The sequence below is a fragment of the Dendrobates tinctorius genome, unplaced genomic scaffold, assembly GCF_039654945.1.
Source record: "Dendrobates tinctorius isolate UK_male_01 unplaced genomic scaffold, ASM3965494v1 ptg000156l, whole genome shotgun sequence".
NCBI classification, from domain to species: domain Eukaryota; kingdom Metazoa; phylum Chordata; class Amphibia; order Anura; family Dendrobatidae; genus Dendrobates; species Dendrobates tinctorius.
Genome location: NW_027361823.1, coordinates 170,332 through 188,514, shown reverse-complemented (window position 1 = coordinate 188,514; position 18,183 = coordinate 170,332). Strand labels below are relative to the sequence as shown.

The following is an 18,183-nucleotide window of genomic DNA, read 5'->3' as shown; positions in this document are numbered from 1 at the left end:
TCTTCTTTGTTTGATAGCTTGTGACTATCCATCATCCTCTTGATTACATTCCAGAGGTTTTCAATGGGGTTCAGGTCTGGAGATTGGGTTGGCCATGACAGGGATTTGATGTGGTAGTCCTCATCCACACAATGATTGACCTAGCTGTGTGTCATGGTGCATTGTCCTGCTAGAAAAAACAGTCCTCGGAGTTGGGGAACATTGCCTGAGTAGAAAGAATCAACTGTTTTTCCAGGATAACCTTGTATGCGGCTTGATTCATAGATCCTTCGCAAAGATTCGCCTGCCCAATTCCAGCCTTGCTGAAGCATCTCCAGATCATCACCGATCCTCCACCAGATTTCACAGAGGGTGCAAGACACTGTGGCTTGTAAGCCTCTCCAGGTCTCCGTCTAACCATTAGACGACCAGGTGTTGTGCAAAGCTGAAAATTAGACTCATCAGAGAAGATTACCTTACTCCAGTCCTCTATGGTTCAACCCTTAAGGTCTTTGGCAAACTTCAGCCTGGCTCTCCTTTGCTTCTCATTGATAAAAGTTTTTTTTCTAGCTTTACATGACTTGAGCCCTGCCTCTAGGAGCCTGTTACAAACTGTTCTTGCTGTGCACTTCACCCCAGCTGCCATTTACCATTCCTTTTGTAGGTCACTTGATGTCATCCTGCAGTTGCTGAGTGACATTCGAATAAGATGACGGTCATCCCAGTCAGTGGAGAGTTCTTTTTGCCTTCTACCGGTCTGTAGCTTTGTTATCCCCTATGTCTGCTGCTTGACCTTGCTGTAATGGACTGCTATCTTAGAAATTTATAGGATCGAGGCAACATACCGCTCACTGTATCCCTCTGCTAGTAAAGCCAGAATTGAGCCCTTCTTTTCCTCACTCAAGACTTTTCTGTTCAACTACTTTAGCATGGTTAAAAGTTATTTTTTTAATTCCTATTACTTTTGGGATGTTACTAGCACTTGTTTTGCCATCCAGCTTGTCCTATTGCAAGAGGATTGTGAACACCACAGCAGGTTTTTTTTATACTTTCCTTCGTTAAATAAGATTTGGTTCAGGTGATCACCTAATCAGAAGCACATTGAGATACAACAAGAAAACACAGAATGACAGATTTGCAAAAATACTCTGCAATAAAAAATGGCAATAATCAGCAAGTGCTGGATAACAAATACAGGGTATTTAGTCGATACGTTTTTTGCGCAAAAAAGCGTATCGACTAAATACCCTGTATTTGTTATCCAGCACTTGCTGATTACTGCCATTTTTTATTGCAGAGTATTTTTGCAAATCTGTCATTCTGTGTTTTCTTGTTGTATCTCAGTTAGTGGGTGGTGTGAGCATTGCTGATCGACGTGCTCACAATTGTGCATGTCACATTTGTGTTTTTATTCAGAAGCACATTAAGTAGAATGAGGTGTACTCTGGTTGGAATTCAACTGACACTGGAATGGAATGGCTGTCAGACATGTAGAGAAGCTGGTTTTTGTAAAACTGTGCAGTGGTCTCTTAATTTTTTCCAGAGCTGTGTGTTTATATATATATATATATATATATATATATATATATATATATATATATAGTGATGCAGTAACCTCTGTTACAGCTAGGGGCGCTGTGTATGCACTTCAGTATGCGCTTGGAGGTATAGTTATGATGGTGAATTAGGGACTGGCATTATTGTAAATGGCTGGTATGTGATGCAGAGGTTCTCTGCGCTGAAAGCCAAAATGATATGGTTATGCTGGGGCTTATAGTTCCATAAGTGGTCTGGTCACATGGACAGAGTGTGTGTACCTGAATGGTTCAGGGTGCAAGGTCCTGGAAGGTCTGTGTTGGAAGATCCTGGGAGTAGGATCGGATTCCTGGAGCATGTGGTGAGACCTTGGACCTGGTGGCATGGGTGTTGGACAAGTGTCCTGAATAGCACCCAGACAGGCCACATGTGTGTGCGGAGCCTGGGACGGCCCCACACTGAGAAAGACGCTGTCCTGATGAGGACCTTGGACTGACGAGGAGTCAGCCTGTGGAGCAGGAGCTCCTGAGAGATAACTCCGGGTATGGGGAAAGAACTTTGTGCATTGACAATATTCTGTTACTGAACTTGTGCGCTCACCCGGTGATTGGAGAGAGTCCGGCGCGACTAGTGAATGCTTTGTAAAGCCACGCGTGATGAAATAATGGACTATGTGTAAGTTGGTGATGTGAAACCTGACTTACGGTGCGGTTTATGAGGTTTAAATAAACCGTACGGACTGTTTTGAAAGAAAAACCTGTGCCTGACTACGTTAATCCGCTGCCAAGCGAGTGTTCCCCAACACACATAGTAGGCGCTACGCCACAATATATATATATAAATGTTGCCGGGGTATGTAAACTTTCAAGCACAACTGTATATGGGCAGCATGGTGGCTCAGCGGCTAGCACTGCAGCCTTGCATCGCTGGGGTCCTGGGTTCAAATCCCATCAAGGACAACATCTGCAAGGAGTTTGCGTGGGTTCCTCCCACATTCCATGGCGCTATATAATTGAGTAAAATATATATAAAATATATATAAAATGTATGTATACACATACTGGTTTTTAGTGACCATATTTTGAGTTGGATTTTTTTTTATAATATGGCCGTATAACTTTGCTGTATTGATTCATATGCTGGGACATCTTTGAGAGTGTTTAAAGGCCATACGTTTACTGTATTCCTACTAATCAAATTACAAAAATATGAATTTTGGCTGAGTTTTTCTGGAAATTCGTAAGAAATTTGAAACATTAGGAATCCATGTACTCCTCTCTAGTCAGAGCATATAATGAAAAGTCTTTGGCCTCAATCAATCAAGTCTGGCGATTTTTCACATCGGCTTGATGAGGGGAGTGTGATTCATCAAAGGCAGATGCCTGTAAATGAGGAGCTTCTAACAAACAGCAAGATTTCTTGCGTAAGGAATGCCACCGCTCATTATGAATTAGATGAGTTGTGACGTAACACCCCTGTCCAGCTACAGCTCTGCCTATTTTGACAGACCTGGGAGAAACTGGTGTGAAAATGCCAAAAGTCGCAGCATTTTTGCCCAACTCCCAAATGAGCAAAACATTTTTAACTTTTCAAATCATTACATGCCAGTCTTCTGTGTATACAGACAGTCCCGAGTTACAAACAGGATAGGTCTTGTAGGTCTGTTCTAAAAGGTAACCTGTCATGTGAAAAAACACTATTAACCTTCAGGTATGAGGTTAATCTGCAGGTTCTGAACCTGCCTGGTTCCGACACTTAGACCTTTGCTGCATGGAGGAAATTCACTTTATTCCTCCCGGTAGCTTTCAGTTTTCAGTCACGGGGGCGGCATCAGTGCAGGTTCAGTTACTGCTCTGTATATGGAACGCTGGCTGTAACTGCGCCCCCGGCCCTGACTGACAGCCAGCCCCATTGCTGAGTGAGCTGTCAGGCAATGTAGGGGGGCCTGTGTGACAGCCGCCACTTTCTATACATAGAGCATTGACTAAGCTCAAGCCGGCGCCACCTCCGTGACTGAAACCCGAACTCTACCAGGAGGAATAAAGTTAATTTCCTCCATTAATTTTTTTTTTTTATGGACAGGGCAAAGAAGTGCCCTGTTTTCATGTACTGTTCTGGAATTTCTTAGCAGATAGCAACCATGCCGGTCAGTCTTCATGAAGAGATGGGCTGGAGTCTGACACTCCTGATTCATGAATCAGGAAATCTGGATCGGTGGGGTGCACCTGTGCGCACCTTGCCACAAATCTTAATTCTAGCAAATGCCACCTCATCAATTTTATGAGTGGTGGACACCTTGCCCTGTACCGCCAAGCTCCACCCACTTTGTTACGACAAAATTATGTGACTTTTCTAAGCTTTTTACTCCAAAATACCTGCATAAACGCATTGACGCATCCTGCCCTTTATGGCACATACCCCTACAGTGATAAAATCCATAGCAGGTAATATGGCGCATTTGCTATTTGTTAATGGACGTGTGGAATAATGGGAAGCTGACGGAGTACTCACAGGGATTATAATATTTCTACTGTTCCCCTTCTGTGTCATTAGGATTTCTTAGAAAGTGGATGGTATGACTTCATTCTTACTTCCTATAAATGACCACATTGCAGGAAGTGCACTTCAGCCCTATGGTAATGGAGGCCACCATGAATTTCATGACATCCTAATCAACATCTAGAATTGTTTGTAAATTGCTCATTGCATCAGGAAGAAATAATGGCAGGGGTGATATAACAAAATATAGCAATTTCAGCCATGAAGCACAATATGCTAAGAATGAAAACTTTGCAGCTTTTCTCATATACTGATGACACTAGAATGTAGTGGATAAAAAGCTGTTATCTTAGATAATGATGTTCTTTCCTAATACATTGTGCACATTCTTCTTCCAATGATGTAAATGTAGGAGGACTGCAGATTTGAAGGTCCAACATTGGCACAAGCTATCGAGCTGTTCGGAGGAAGACGCTGGAGCGCAAAAAATACAAGCACGGGAACACTAACTAAGAGCATGGAGAAACCCAACGTGCAGCGCAATAATACGCTGGGGATCGCGGCAGCCAAGAAAAAGAAGAAAGTACTTATGAGGGTAGACCATTATGCGGTTTCATCCTGTTCTGCTGTGCTTCATTGCTCTTTTTCTGTTTCCAATATGGCTGCAAATACTTTTTTTTTTCATATTTTTAAAGGGCTAGTCTCATCTCTAAGATCCTATCTTAATATGTATTAGATGTAATAATATTACTTCTAACAAATACCTCCCATTAGAAATGTAGTATAGTTCTTCTGATTCGCTAGGTTACTTACCACATCTGCAGGCATTGCAGTAGCTTAGGTATCCATGGTTACAACCACTAACTGTCACTATATGAGTGGTTGTACCCATGGATACCTAAGCTACTGCAATGCCCTGTGCATGGGGTATGCGACATAGCGAGTCAGAAGAACTATACTACGTTTCTCATTGAAAGTATTTGCTAATATTATTGCTGCTATACATACTACATTTTGGGATAAGATTTTATAAATGGGCATACCCCTTTAAATTTTAGGTTTCATGCTCCTACACTAAACTTATTCAATGGTTACGTTTCTAATTTAAAATAATTTTTTTACAATGGCAATATCAATTATTTCTATATGTCTTAATAGGGAGTCTGTCAGACCTATATAACAGTATAAACCAGGCATATAGCCTCATAGGGAAAATGGCCCATTCAAAATAAGAGTTTTAAGGCCTCGTGCACATTAACTAACATTAGCAAACCCACTGATATTGATGATAACAGTCTAATGTGTATGGAAACCCCTGACTCTTCCCCAACAGATGATATTAGGAGATAAAGACCCATCATGTCTGATTTTTGACTGGTGATCATATTGTTCCCCGAAAAATAAATCGCCGCTAGAGTAGATGGACCACGACTCTCCTGCAGGACACATAAGCGCTCATCAGAGTAAGCGTTGTATAGAGGAGTCGGGGGAGATGGGCCAAACAAGTATGTGGAAGGTGCACTGATCTGATTGGCTGTGCCAAGGGTGCACTGTGCTCCTGTGCTTGCTTTGAACAGTCATTTTGTGCTGCCATGCTGCCTTTAATGCATTTCTTCTTTGGAGAATGTCCAAGTAGCTCTTTCAGAGGATGAAGCTTCTTGTAAACTTCCTACTCCACTTATGTTGCTCTCTAAGGTTTCCTACGCAGATCTTGAATTACAGCCGTGTGAATCTATTTGCATTTAGTTAGGCCGTCTCCATGTCCGCTCAGCGAGCCCATGACCAGATCCCAGTGTATGCTGATGAAGATTAATATGATAAGTTGCCCCTGCCCTGCGCTCTCTGACGGGAAGGTACATGGCGCTTCTCTTCCGTTATCACAGCACTATTTTCATCACAGTCACAACACAACATACACTTTTCACTCACTGCAGCCAAAGCTTACAGAGTATAATGTTTTATCTACTGGCTATATTGAGATGATAAATACCCAGTTACAAGATTTATTATCTCCTGAGAGTAGGAAAATAATATCTGAGGCTACATTTATATTGACACCACCGATGCTGCCCTAATACATTTATTTTCAGGATTATTTTCTGGTTGCCTTTTTCAGGCTGATATCACTATGCTTGATCCATAGACTTTTTCCTTAAAGCAAACATGGTATCTGATCATATGACCACAGAATGGCCTGCGCAAACTGATATATAAGATCTATGTTATTCATTGTAATCCCTTTTTATTCTGGATTTAGAAGTGAAAGGGTTGGTCCCAGTTGGCGACCCATGGATCCTTATGCAGCCCTAGGCAAGAAAGGTTGTCAGTCACTGACTAGGATGGTGGCCCCGTGACTGGTAATTCCTAGAATGAGCAGGGATTTAGGCAAATATACAGGTTAGACTAAATCTTTTCCAGCAAACTTATATTCAATGTGCCTTTTGAAAAAACCTTAAGATGGATAGGTAGTGTTGCACAGTATTTTCAAGTAGTTTCCTTTAAAATCTTGAGACATTTAGACCATGTCCACACATTTTCCTGAACATGTAAATGGCTAAACATATACTCTAAACATTGCTGGATTTAGTTGAACCTAGATTCTGAAAGAATCCTCAGTGTGTGAACGTGGCCTTTACATTTCCACCATGGCAGTATTATTTTTAATGTGGCCTGGCTGCGTGTAGTACCCACCATGGTTTGGTGAGTGTAGGGCAAACATTCGGGCTTTTATTGACCTAGAAGTTTTCTCGCATACTTTGTAGACTGATTTAAGAGAAATTGTTTCTCAAATTCTCCACCAGGGTGAAAGTGGTGATGCTGCTGATGATGAGATGGCAACGAGGAAAAGTAAAAGCCTCAAAGAACCTCGTAGCAGGAGTGGTTCAGATCCTTCGGAGATCGATGAACAGGAAGAGCAAGGTCTGAAATGTTTTTGTTTTTTTTCTTATCTGCAGTGTGTAGAGCATACTTATTATGATAAAGGACAATAACCTATACAAATGGTGTTCTTCTGATAAAAAAAAGCTTTCATAGAATATAACGTTGCATAGAGAGCTGCCTGCCAGGATGTGTGCATCCTATAGTAAGTAATAGGACAGGTGCCTGCCAGGACGGTGCATCCTATAGTAACAGTACAGGTGCCTGCCAGGACGGTGCATCCTATAGTAACAGTACAGGTGCCTGCCAGGACGGGTGCATCCTATAGTAATAGGACAGGTGCCTGCCAGGATGGATGCATCCTATAGTAATAGGACAGGTGCCTGCCAGGATGGATGCATCCTATAGCAACAGCACAGGTGCCTGTCAGGAAGTGTGCATCCTATAGTAACAGTACAAGTGCCTGCGAGGAGGGTACATCCTATAGTAATAGGACAAGTGCCTTCTAGAATGGGTGCATCCTATAGTAATAGGACAGGTTCCTGCCAAGACGTGGGCATCCTATAGCAATAGGACAGGTGCTTGCCAGGACGTGTGCATCGTATAGTAATAGGACAGCTGCCTGCCAGGACGTGGGCATCCTATAGTAATAGGACAGGTGCCTGCCAGGACGGATGCATCCTATAGCAACAGCACAGGTGCCTGTCATGATGTGTGCATCCTATAGTAACAGTACAAGTGCCTGCGAGGAGGGTACATCCTATAGTAATAGGACAAGTGCCTTCTAGAATGGGTGCATCCTATAGTAATAGGACAGGTTCCTGCCAGGACGTGTGCATCCTATAGTAATAGGACAGGTGCTTGTCAGGACGTGTGCATCGTATAGTAATAGGACGGGTGCCAGACAGGTCACTTGCATCCTATAGTAATAATACAGGTGCTTTTTGGGATGTGTGCATCCTGTAGTAATAGGACAGGTGCCTGCCAGGACGGATGCATCCTATAGTAATAGGACAGGTGCTTGTCAGGACCTGTGTATCCTATAGTAAATGGACAGGTGCCTGCCAGGACGGGTGCATCATATAGTAATAGGACAGCTGCTTGTCAGGACGTGTGTAACCTATAGTAATAGGACAGGTGCCTTCCAGGTCGGGTGCATCCTATAGTAATAAGAGAGGTGCCTGTCAGGACAGGTGCATCCTATGATAATAGGACAGGTGCCTGTCAGGACGTGTGCTTCCTATAGTAATAGGACAGGTGCCTGTCGGGACGTGTGCACCCTATAGTAATAGGACATATGCCTGCCAGGATGGGTGCATCCTATAGTAATAAGAGAGGTGCCTGTCGTGATGGGTGCATCCTATAGTAACAGTACAGGTGCCTGTCAGGGCGAGTGTATCCTATTAGTAATCAGACAGGTGCCTGCCAGGAAGGGTGCATCCTATAGAAACAGCACAGGTGCCTGCCAGGACGTGTGCATCCTATAGTAATAGGACAGCTGCCTGCCAGGACGTGTGCATCCTATAGTAATAGGATGGGTGCCTGCCAAGACAAGTGGATCCTATAGTAATAGCACAGCTGCCTGCCAGGACAGGGGGCACCGTATAGTAATAGGACAGGTGCCTGCCACGATGGGTGCATTTCCAGTAGGCATTAATAGCTATAATGCATGCATCCAATTCTATTGAATAGGAAATCTGCATTCACACTGCGCTATGTTCGTTAGGCCTGTCGGGACTTGCATCAGAACCCCCAACAAACCAGGATTCGTGCATATGCGCCGACACGGCCATTAATTATAATGGTGTTGACGGAGTCCATGTGTGCTCAGTTGCGCATCATTTGTGGGTGTATATTCGTGCTGGAGGCAAACACATTTGAATCCTGTTTTGTGAGGGGTTCGGACTTAAGCCCCAACGAGATCAATTAAAATGGCGAAGAACACCGTGTGGAAAAAAACAAAAGTTAGAATGCTGATGCGAACAAAGCATTTCAAGTTATTTTTTTTCATTTTGAGGAATTAATGTATCCATGTACTCATGTATACACTGTCCCTACTACGACGTGGCCTATTGTATTAAGGGGATTGGCAAAGAATTGTAAAGCAAGTGGATTGAAAAATGCGATGCACTTTGCCAGTTTGAATGGAAATAAATTGATTCTAAATGAAATATTTAAATGTGTAGTTTTTTTAGATTTTGTCGATCATTTGTGTAACTACCGTAGGTGTTTTATGTTGTAAATTTAGATTGTTCTGTGTCTTTTTTTTGTCACTGACAGATCAGAATAGTGTATCTTCTCACACCATTCCTTCAAGAAGAGCTCATTCGGTGTCTGCTTCCGGATCTCCAAATCTAGTCCCTGCGCCAACAACGCCTATCAGACCTGCATCCTCACCTATATTGCCCAACTCCAACAAACCCCCATCTGCGTAAGTTTTATCACCTTATTTCACCCTTTGGGTGGAAAATTACTGTATTACGTTTTATGCTTTGTTCATATTTACTGCGCAAAATGGATTTCCCCAGCTCATTGGTTGTAAATCACTTACATTACTGAAATAGCTGTAAAATCATCAGAGGATTTTTGTTTAAGCCCCTTCTTGGCAGTAAATTGTCTTACCTTGCTTCGGCTTAATTGTTCTGCCAAAATTCCCATTCAGTTGAATACTTTAAATCGTAAATCAAGGAATTAAACTTCATTAAAGTGTCTTAATTTACTGGAAAATTGTTTAAATGCACAAACTGGAGGCCATTTCTCTGCAATAAAATGAACATAATTCTTTTCCATTTTATTCCAGCACATGGAGCAGTTCAAGTTGGCACGGACGAGTTAAGGGTGGGATGAAAGGCTTTCAATCATTTATGCTTTCTGACAGCAACATGAACTTTGTTGAGTTTGTAGAACTTTTTAAATCTTTCAGGTGAGATTAATATATATATATACAATGTGTCCATAAAGTCATGGTGCACTTTTGACCAGTCACAGGAAAGTATACAGTATACAATAACAAAGTCCATAAAAGTCAGGGAGGGCGGCCGGGAATTTAACCCCTTCCTGACATCCGACGTACTATCCCTTCCATGGGACCCGGGCCCCTATGCCTATGGACGGGATAGTACGTCTACCGCGATCAGCAGCGCCCACGTGGTGAGCGCCGCTGATCGCGGCCGGGTGTCAGCTGATTATCACAGCTGACACCCGGCACAATGTGTCAGGGGAGGTCACGGACCACCCCCGACACGTTAACCCCTTGTACACCGCGATCAAACATGATCGCGGTGTACCGGGAGTTAAAGGGAAGCATCGGCAGGGAGGGGGCTCCCTCCGTGCTTCCCTGAGCCCCCCACGGCAGCGCAATGTGCAGCGCTGCTGCCGGGGGCTCCTCTCCCGCAGGCCCCCGAATCCAAGATGGCGACGGGGGACTTCGGGGGCCTGCAGGAAGCTGGCTTCCTCAGTGCCTGCAAAGCGCAGGCATGAGGAAGCCTTCTGCAGTGCCTGTGACAGATCGCTGATCTGTCACAGTGATCTGTGATGTGACAGGTCAGCGAGCTGTCACAGAACAGTGATGTCCCACCTGGGACTATTTAATAAAGTGAAAAAAAAAATAAAAAAAAGTGTTAAAATAAATTAAAAAAAATCGCCAAATAAATTAGAAAAAAAAAAAAAATTCCCCCAAATAAATCCATTTTTTGAAAAAAAAAAAACAATAAAAGTACACATATTAGGTATCGCCGCGTCCGTAACGATCCACCCTATAAAACTGTCCCATTAGTTAACCCCTTTAGCGAACCCCTTAAAAAATAAAAATAAAAAATAAAAATGAAGCAAAAAATAATGATTTATTATCATACCGCCAAACAAAAAGTGTAATAACGCGCAATCAAAAAGACGCATATAAATATCCATGGTACCGCTGAAAATGTCATCTTGTCCCGCAAAAAACGAGCCACCACACAGCATCATCAGTGAAAAAATAAAAAGTTATAGCTCGCAGAATAAAGCGATGCAAAAATAATTATTTTTTATAAAAAATAGTTTTCATTGCATAAAAGCGCCAAAACATAAAAAAACGACCTAAATGAGGTATCGCTGTAACCGTACTGACCCGAAGAATAAAACCGCTTTATCAATTTTACCGCACGCGCAACGGTGTAAACGCACCCCCCCAAAAGAAATTCATGAAACGCTGGTTTTTGTTCATTCTGCGTCCCAAAAATCGGAATAAAAAGCGATCAAAAAATGGCACATGCCCGAAAATGGTACCAATAAAAACGTCAACTCGTCCCGCAAAAAATAAGACCTCACATGACTCGGTGGGTCAAAATACGGAAAAATTATAGCTCTCAATACGTGGTGATGCAAGAACTATTTTTACAATAAAAAGCGTCTTTTAGCGTGCGACAGCCGCCAAACATAAAAACCGCCATAAATAGTAAATCAAACCCCTCGTTATCACCCCCTTAGTTAGGGAAAAATAATAAAATAAAAAAAATGTATTTATTTCCATTTTTCCATTTTAGGGCTAGGGCTAGGGTTAGGGCTAGGGTTAGGGCTAGGGCTGAGATTAGGGTTAGGGGTGTGTTGGGGTTCGGGTTGGAGTTAGAATGGGGGGTTTCCACTGTTTGGGCACATCAGGGGCTCTCCAAATGCAACATGGCGTCAGATTTCAATTCCAGCCAGTTCTGAGTTGAAAAAGTCAAATGGTGCTCCTTCCCTTCCAAGCTCTGACATGCGCCCAAACAGTGTTTTACCCCCACATGTAGGGTATCAGCCTACTCAGGACAAATTGCAAAACAATTTTTGTGGTCCAATTTCTCCTGTTACCCTTAGGAAAATAAAAAATTTGGGGCAAAAATATCATTTTTGTGGAAAAAAATGATTTTTTTATTTTCACGTCCGAGCGTTATAAACTTCTGTGAAGCACTTGGGGGTTCAAAGTGCTCACCACACATCTAGATAAGTTCCTTAGGGGGTCTCGTTTCCAAAATGGGGTCACTTGTGGGAAGTTTCAATAGTTTAGGTACATCAGGGGCTCTCCAAACGCACATGACACCCGCAGACCATTCCATCAAAGTCTGCATTCCAAAACGTCACTGCTTCCCTTCCGAGCCCCGACGTGTGTCCATACAGTAGTTTTCTCCCACATATGGGGTGTCAGCGTACTCATGACAAATTGGACAACAACTTTTGGGGTCCAATTTCTCCTGTTACCCTTGGGAAAATGAAAAAATTGGGGACTAATTGATCATGTTTGTGGAAAAAATACGATTTTTTTATTTTCATGCCCGGGCATTATAAACTTCTGTGAAGCCCTTGGGGGTTCAAAGTGCTCACCTCACATCTAGATAAGTTCCTTATGGGGTCTAGTTTTCAAAATGGGGTCATTTGTGGGGGGTTTCCACTGTTTAGGTACATTAGGGGCTCTCCAAAGGCAACATGACACCCGCAGACCATTCCATCAAAGTCTGCATTCCAAAACGTCACTACTTCCCTTCCGAGCCCTGACGTGTGTCCATACAGTAGTTTTCTCCCACATATGGGGTATCAGCATACTCAGGACAAATTGGACAACAACTTTTGGGGTCCAATTTCTCCTGGTACCCTTGGGAAAATAAAAAAATGGTGACTAAAAGATCATGTTTGTGGAAAAAATACGAATTTTTTATTTTCACGCCCGGGCGTTATAAACTTCTGTGAAGCACTGGGGGGTTCAAAGTGCTCACCACACATCTAGATAAGTTCTTTGGGGGGGTCTAGTTTACAAAATGGTGTCATTTGTGGGGGGTTTCCACTGTTTTGGTACATCAGGGGTTTTCCAATCGCGACATGGTGTCCGATCTCAATTCCAGCCAAAAACGTCAAATGGCGCTGCTTCCCTTCCGAGCTTTGCCATGCGCCCAAATAGTGGTTTACCCCCACATGTGGGGTATCAGCGTACTCAGGACAAATTGCACAATAACTTTTAGGGTCCTGTTACCCTTGGAAAAATAAGAATTGAGGGTGAAACGATCATTTTTGTGGAAAAATATGATTTTTTAATTGTACGGCTTTATGTTATAAACTTCTGTGAAGCCCTTGGGGGTTCAAAGTTCTCACCACACATCTAGATAAGTTCCTTAGGGGGTCTAGTTTCCAAAATGGTGTCATTTGTGGGGGGTTTCCACTGTTTTGGTACATCAGGGGTTTTCCAATCGCGACATGATGTCCGATCTCAATTCCAGCCAAAAACGTCAAATGGCAAGATCAACGTATAGAGGGGTTGACGGTGGGTCAGAGGTCACTTAAGACTCTAGCTTTCGCAGACGATTTGCTTTTCCTTATCTCCAATCCATCCCAGGCCTTTCCAATTATTCTTCAAGCCTTTCATCATTTTGGTCTCCTTTCTAATTTCAAAATCAATTTGTCAAAATCTGAAGTGTTAAACATTGGTCTCCCTCACTCTCTGACCTCCACCATTCGTACGCAGATTCCATTCTCTTGGGCCACTAATTCTATTAGATATTTGGGAATAATGATAACTAGAGACCCCACTAACCTATTCCATGACAATTACACTCCTTTAATTCAAAAGGTCAAAAACCTGATGCAGAAGTATAGCTTACCCACTTTATCCTGGATGGGTCGTATTAATGTGTTTAAGGCATATATAATGCCCATTATACTATATACCATGAACATGGTTCCGATTCAGATTCCCCTGACATTTTTTGGAACATTAAAATCCCTTATTGGAAAATTTATATGGAAAAATAAAAGGGCTAGGTTACCTTATAAGTTTCTTTCTCGTCCTCTCTCTTTTGGAGGGTTAGGGGTTCCAGACCTTCTTTTATATTATAAGGCTATCCATCTCAGTAGATGGTTAAAGGTGGTGTCCTGTGCTGAAAGGGAGGAGGGGGATAGTGTTGACTGGGCTTTACTGGGCCCGAGAGGTTTGCCGTATCTCTGGACTAGGGCTAAGCCGCCGGCCTCTCTTAGGTTGGATGATGTAACTACAACTACGTTGCGTATTAAAAGATTGGTAATGGGAGAGTTCCCGGAAGATACTTTCCCCTCCACATTGACACCGTTTGGCTCAATTCCCTATTTGTTAGAGCAAGACTTTCAGGATCCATACAATTTATGGTCCAACCTCCCTAGAGAAACGTTAAATAGTTTTTATAGTAATAACACTTTGCGGGAGGGATCTTGGCCACAGGGGGCATCGGTCCAACCAACAAATTTTCTCCAGAAACAACACATCAAACGCATACTTTTACAGTTTGGAAGGAGATTCCCGTCTAAATCTAATTGGTCCTGGCTAGATATTATGATTAAACTTCCATCCCCACGGCAGAAAATTATATCCCGCATTTACTCACATCTCATCTCTCCGAATGTACATTCTAAACCCTCATTTATACACTCGTGGGAAATTGAACTTAATATCACGTTTACAGAAGATCAAATATCTAAAATGCTGTCAAATGCTAGGGGTTTTTCTAGATGTGTACTTTTGCAGGAGAATTCTTATAAAATATTAACTAGGTGGCATTTAACTCCAGCTAAGTTGTTCCAGTTAGGCCTCGTGGATAATGATGATTGCTGGCGATGCCTCAATCCTAGAGGACATCATACGCATATATTCTGGGAATGTCCTAGATTGCGAATTTTTTGGGAGGGAGTTGAGTTAGTTCTCAAAAAATTAGGATTAATAAAGGTGGATCTTGGAGCCACGGAAGCTCTCCTTTCATGCCCGTCAAAAGATTTTTTACCAAAAAAACATGGGCTTCTTCCACTGATGTTGAGTGCGGCGAGACAGTTGATAGCTACCCATTGGAAGGATGTAGCTCCTCCCACGTTGGGAGAATGGTATACGAAAATAAATCAGATTTATCGTTTAGAGGAGCTGTCTAGCTGGGAAATTTATAATCATAAAGCTTTCGTGTCGACTTGGGCCCCTTGGAATAGGTACTTAGAAGACAATCCTCTTTAGGAACATTCTGGAGTTTTTTGTTTTGTTAGGCTCTACTGAATTGGGTGGCTTCTGCTTTGGGGCTCCTGGCCTTACTACCCCATATTAGATAGCTCAATTGTAATACATGGAGAAGCGTTATTTTTTGAAGTGCACCCATGCAATGATTGTGCTCATGTTGTCAACCACATGTTGTTATTGTTAATGTTGTTGATATTGTATATGAATATGTTCCCTTTTCCCCTTCCCTTTCTTTTTTCCTTTCCTCCCCTACCTATTTTTTCCTTATTTTCTCCTCCCTTCCCGCCCTAAACCAGACACTATTTAATATGTCGCCAACTGTACCTGAGAATTGGTGTTGTGTTTAATGGTGATGTTCAAAAACTTAAAAAATTCTAAAATAAAGAATTTACAAAAAAAAAAAAAAAAACGTCAAATGGCGCTGCTTCCCTTCCGAGCTCTGCCATGCGCCCAAATAGTGGTTTACCCCCACATGTGGGGTATCAGCGTACTCAGGACAAATTGCACAATAACTTTTAGGGTCCTGTTACCCTTGGGAAAATAAAAATTGGGGGGAAAATATCATTTTTGTGGAAAAAATATGATTTTTTAATTGTACCGCTGTACGTTATAAACTTCTGTAAAGCCCTTGTGGGTTCAAAGTTCTCACCACATATCTAGATAAGTTCCTTGGGGGGTCTAGTTTCCAAAATGGGGTCACTTGTAGGGGGTTTCCACTGTTTAGGTACATCAGGGACTCTCCAAACGTGACATGGCGTCCGATCTGAATTCCAGACAATTTTGCATTGAAAAAGTCAAACGGCGCTCCTTCCATTCTGAGCTCTGCCATGCGCCGAAACAGTCGTTCCCCCCCCCACATATCAGGTATCAGCGTACTCAGGACAAATTGCACAATAACTTTTGCAGTCCAATTTCTCCTGTTACCCTTGGTAAAATAAAAAAAATTGAACCTGAAGTATTTTTTTTGTGAAAAAAAGTTAGATGTTCATTTTTTTTAAATATTCAAAAAAATTCCTGTGACGCACCTAAAGGGTTAATAAACTTCTTGAATGTGGTTTTGAGCACCTTAAGGGGTGCAGTTTTTAGAATGGTGTCATTTTTGGGTATTTTCTATCATATAGACCCCTCAAAGTGGCTTCAAATGTGATGTGGTCCGTAAAAATAAAATGGTGTTGTAAAAATGAGAAATCGCTGGTCAACTTTTAACCCTTATAACTTCCTAACAAAAAAAAATTTTGGTTTCAAAATTGTGCTGATGTAAAGTAAACATGTGGGCAATGTTATTTATCAAGTTTTTTGGGTGCCATATCTCTGTGATTTAAGGGCATAAAAATTCAAATTTGGAAAATTGCGAAATTTTCAAAATTTTCACCAAATTTCCGTTTTTCTCACAAATAAACGCAAGTTATTTGAATGAAATTTGACTACTAACATGAAGTACGATATGTCACGAGAAAACAATGTCAGAATCACCGGGATCCATGGAAGCGTTCCAGAGTTATGACCTCATAAAGGTACAGTGGTCAGAATTGTAAAAATTGGCCCGGTCATGAACGTGCAAACCACCCTTGGGGGTGAAGGGGTTAAAGAATCAGTCAGTGACCTACCCTAAGGAGCCCTAAAAAACCTGTGCGTGCGTGTGCTCGACAATTACACCTAAGCAAGACTGTAGTCTTAATCTGTAACAAGGTGTTAAAGAAATGTCTCTGCTTTATGGGGTACAAATTGGGCCCACATTGAACTGCACTGAATAGGTATGAAACTGTGGAGAGTTTTTCTTTTAGTTGGAGCGAATTTCACATTTCTAACTTTTTTTATTGCTTTCCAGTGACTGGTCAAAAGTGCACCATGACTTTACGGACACACTGTATAAACATACATATACATACAGTGAAAATTATTTGATCCCTTGCAGATTTTGTAAGTTTGCCCACTGACAAAGACATAAATAGTCTATAATTTTAAGAGTAGGTTAATTTTAACATTGAGAGATACAATATCAAAAAAAAAATCCAGAAAATCACATTGTATAAATTATATAAATCTATTTGCATTTTGCAGTGAGAAATAAGTATTTGATCCCCCTGGCAAACAAGACTTAATACTTGGTGGCAAGCACAGCAGTCAGATGCTTTTTATAGTTGATGATGAGGTTTGCGCACATGTCAGGAGGAATTTTGTTCCACTCCTCTTTGCGGATCATCTCTAAATCATTAAGATTTTGAGGCTGTCACTTGGCAACTGAGCTTCAACTCGCTCCATAAGTTTTCTATGGGATTAAGGTCTGGACACAGGCTAGGCCACTCCAAGACGTTAATGTGCTTCTTTTTGAGCCACTCCTATGTTGCCTTGACTGTATGTTTTGGGTCATTGTCTTGCAGGAAGACCCAGCCACGACCCATTTTTAATGTCCTGGCGGAGGGAAGGAGGTTGTCACTCAGATTTTATGGTACATGGCTCCATCCATTTTCCCATTGATGCGGTGAAGTAGCCCCATGCCTTTAGCAGAGTAACACCCCCAAAACATAATGTTTCCACCTCCATGCTTGACAGTGAGGATGGTGTTCTTTGGGTCATAGGTAGAGTTGAGTGAATATCTTATGTCCCCTGCTTATTCGGCAAGCTATAGCACTTGCTGCATAAGCTACAGCGGGAACCCAGGTTCCTGAATCACGCCGGCTGAACAGCTGATTGCCGCCGCAGCTGCATGTGTCGTAGCTGTGTCACAGCACATGCATGGAGAGCCTGTGTGTTGGGCACTCCATGCATGTACTGTGACAGTGACACAGCCTTGACACATGCAGCTGCAATCAGCTGTTCAGCCGGCGCAATCCAGGAAGCCGGGTTCCCACTGTAGCTTACTTTGCAAGCACTATAGCTTGCCGAATAAGCGAAGAACCAAAGATATTCACTCAACTCTAGTCATAGGCAGCATTTCTCTTCCTCCAAACATGGTGAGTTGAGTTAATGCCAAAGAGTTCAAATTTTGTCTCATCTGACCAGAGCACCTTTTCCCAATCACTCAAGAATCATCCAGGTGTTCATTGGCAAACTTCACATGTGCTTTCTTGAGCAGGAGGACCTTGCTGGCATTGCAGGATTTTAAACCTTTATGGCATAATGTGTTACCAATGGTTTTCTTGGTGACTGTGGTCCCAGCTGCCTTGAGATCATTAACAAGTTCCCCCCGTGTAGTTTTAGGCTGATATCTCACCTTCTTCATAATCAAGGATACCCCACGAGGTGAGATTTTGCATGGGGCCCCAGATCGATGTCGATTGACAGTAATTTTGTATTTCTTCCGTTTTCTTACTATT

At 42.2% G+C, this 18,183-nt stretch overlaps 1 protein-coding gene across 1 annotated transcript in view; it reads left to right on the top strand.

Moving 5' to 3' along the window:
- PLCE1 (phospholipase C epsilon 1) overlaps positions 1 to 18,183 on the top strand; it is a 579,770-nt gene that overhangs the window by 485,239 nt on the left and 76,348 nt on the right. The window contains exons 9-12 of the mRNA XM_073548121.1: positions 4,427 to 4,609; positions 6,816 to 6,933; positions 9,172 to 9,322; positions 9,692 to 9,814. Coding sequence (XP_073404222.1) covers positions 4,427 to 4,609; positions 6,816 to 6,933; positions 9,172 to 9,322; positions 9,692 to 9,814 — 575 coding nt within the window. The remainder of the gene's footprint in view (positions 1 to 4,426; positions 4,610 to 6,815; positions 6,934 to 9,171; positions 9,323 to 9,691; positions 9,815 to 18,183) is intronic.